The sequence below is a fragment of the Zootoca vivipara genome, chromosome 13 (genome assembly GCF_963506605.1).
Source record: "Zootoca vivipara chromosome 13, rZooViv1.1, whole genome shotgun sequence".
Taxonomy (NCBI): domain Eukaryota; kingdom Metazoa; phylum Chordata; class Lepidosauria; order Squamata; family Lacertidae; genus Zootoca; species Zootoca vivipara.
The window spans coordinates 40,751,090-40,753,194 of NC_083288.1; the positions used below are offsets into that span (position 1 = coordinate 40,751,090).

Here is a 2,105-nt window from a genome sequence, read left to right on the forward strand (position 1 = left end):
AGAAATTTTTTTTGATGAAAATGGAGACTGGGCAACGGGATATGATATCGTCAATACCGTCACATTCCCCAACTTGTCCATACAGAGAGTTCACGTTGGAAGACTTGACCCAAAGGCTCCTGAAGGAAAGAAGTTCACCATCAATGGAAGTGCTGTTGTGTGGAATCACAAGTTTAACCAGGTGGGAAACACAGATATTCTCCAGAACAATAGATTCTGAGCAAATCCCTCCTGCCCCTGGTTCCACACAGAATGGTGTAAAGTCCAGCCTGTTCTGGTTCCGTGCAGGTATTTCAGGAGGAATCTGCAGAAATCCAGGAGAGGGAATGAGGAGGTGTAAGGACTGAGTAATCTTTATACATTCATGTTGGGCCTTCAGTAGCCCAGTGGGCTGGCAGTTCAATACCAATTCTTTATACTTTAAATTCTTTCTTTCTGGATATTCTTAGATCACACCACAATCCACATGTGTTGAGGGTTGCCACCCTGGACAACACAAGATGGCACGGCAGGGGGAACAGATTTGTTGTTATGATTGTCCTCAGTGCTCTGAAGGCATGATTTCAGCCTTGATGGGTAAGTAGAGACTGCACAGTTACATGGGGAATGCTAATCCAGGTGTCTGTAAAATAAATGTTCACAAAGGCCTATGACTCTGATGTGTGAATGGGCCATTGCAGATAGAAGTCCTTAGAAAGGGTGTTCCTTTGTTTTATCACAGGGGTATGCAACCTAAGGCGCATGGGCCGGATGCGGCCCAATCGCCTTCTCAATCCGGCCTGTGGACGGTCCGGGAATCAGTGTGTTTTTACATAAGTAGAATGTGTCCTTTTATTTAAATGCATCTCTGGGGTATTTGTGGGGTCTGCCTAGTGCTTTTACATGAGTAGAATGTGTGATTTTATTTAAAATGCATCTCTGAGTTATTTGTGGGGCATAGGAATTCGTTCATGGTTTTTTTCAAAATATAGTCCGGCCCCCCATATGGTCTGAGGGACGATGGACCAGCCCACGGCTGAAAAAAGTTGCTGACCTCTGTGTTATCACATTATCATCAAAAAAAGGGGGAAGGGCTTCCATTCTTCTTGTCCAAGAGAAATGTTACCGAAGCCATAATTCATGCCACACCATGAAACAGTTGATGCTGAATCAGATCCATGCACATTTTCAATGATTGAGATTTATAACTTTCAGGTGCAGACCACTGTAACAAGTGCCCAGAGGATCAACATCCAAACAGAAATCAGGATGGCTGTATTGCTAAAACCATAAGTTATCTATCATATGGAGAGACCTTGGGAATAATTCTGGCTTCATTTGCGCTTTCCCTTTTTCTGATCACACTAGTGGTAATGTGGGTCTTCATTCGAAACCAGGAGACTCCCATTGTCAAGGCCAACAACTGGAACATCACCTGCACCCTCCTCATTTCCCTATTGCTTTGCTTTCTCTGCTCCCTCTTATTCATTGGGGAGCCTGCAAAGGTGACCTGCCTTCTCCGTCAAACGGTGTTTGGAATCGTCTTCTCCCTGGCTGTTTCTTGCGTGTTGGCAAAAACCATCACTGTGGTTCTGGCCTTCATGGCCACCAAGCCAGGAAACAGGATGAGGAAATGGATGGGGAAGAGGCTGGCAGTGTCAGTCGTCATCCTTTGCACTCTTCTTCAAACTGGCATCTGTGCACTGTGGTTGGCAACCTCTCCTCCCTTCCCAGAGTTTGACATGCATTCACAGACTACCCAAATCATTGTGCAGTGCAATGAAGGATCAGGCCCCATGTTTTATACTGTCCTGGGATACATGGGGCTTCTGGCCATCATCAGCTTCACTGTGGCTTTCTTTGCTCGGAAGTTGCCTGATACTTTCAATGAAGCCAAGCTCATCACCTTCAGCATGCTGGTCTTTTGCAGTGTTTGGTTATCCTTTGTCCCCACCTACCTGAGCACCAAGGGGAAGTACATGGTGGCTGTGGAGATTTTCTCTATCCTGGCCTCTAGTGCTGGATTATTGGTTTGCATCTTCCTCCCCAAATTCTACATTATTGCACTAAAACCTGAACTGAACACCAGGGATCAGTTAGTAAGGAAAAAGAATGGTCATTTCTGA

The 2,105-nt window shown here is 45.4% G+C and overlaps 1 protein-coding gene across 1 annotated transcript; it reads left to right on the plus strand.

Moving 5' to 3' along the window:
- Window positions 1-500: 500 nt before the first annotated feature.
- On the plus strand, window positions 501-2,105 carry LOC118095554 (vomeronasal type-2 receptor 26-like). The gene is made up of 2 exons (XM_035136803.2): window positions 501-576; window positions 1,195-2,105. The coding sequence occupies exons 1-2, from the start codon at window positions 501-503 to the stop codon at window positions 2,103-2,105; spliced, it is 987 nt and encodes a 328-aa protein (XP_034992694.2).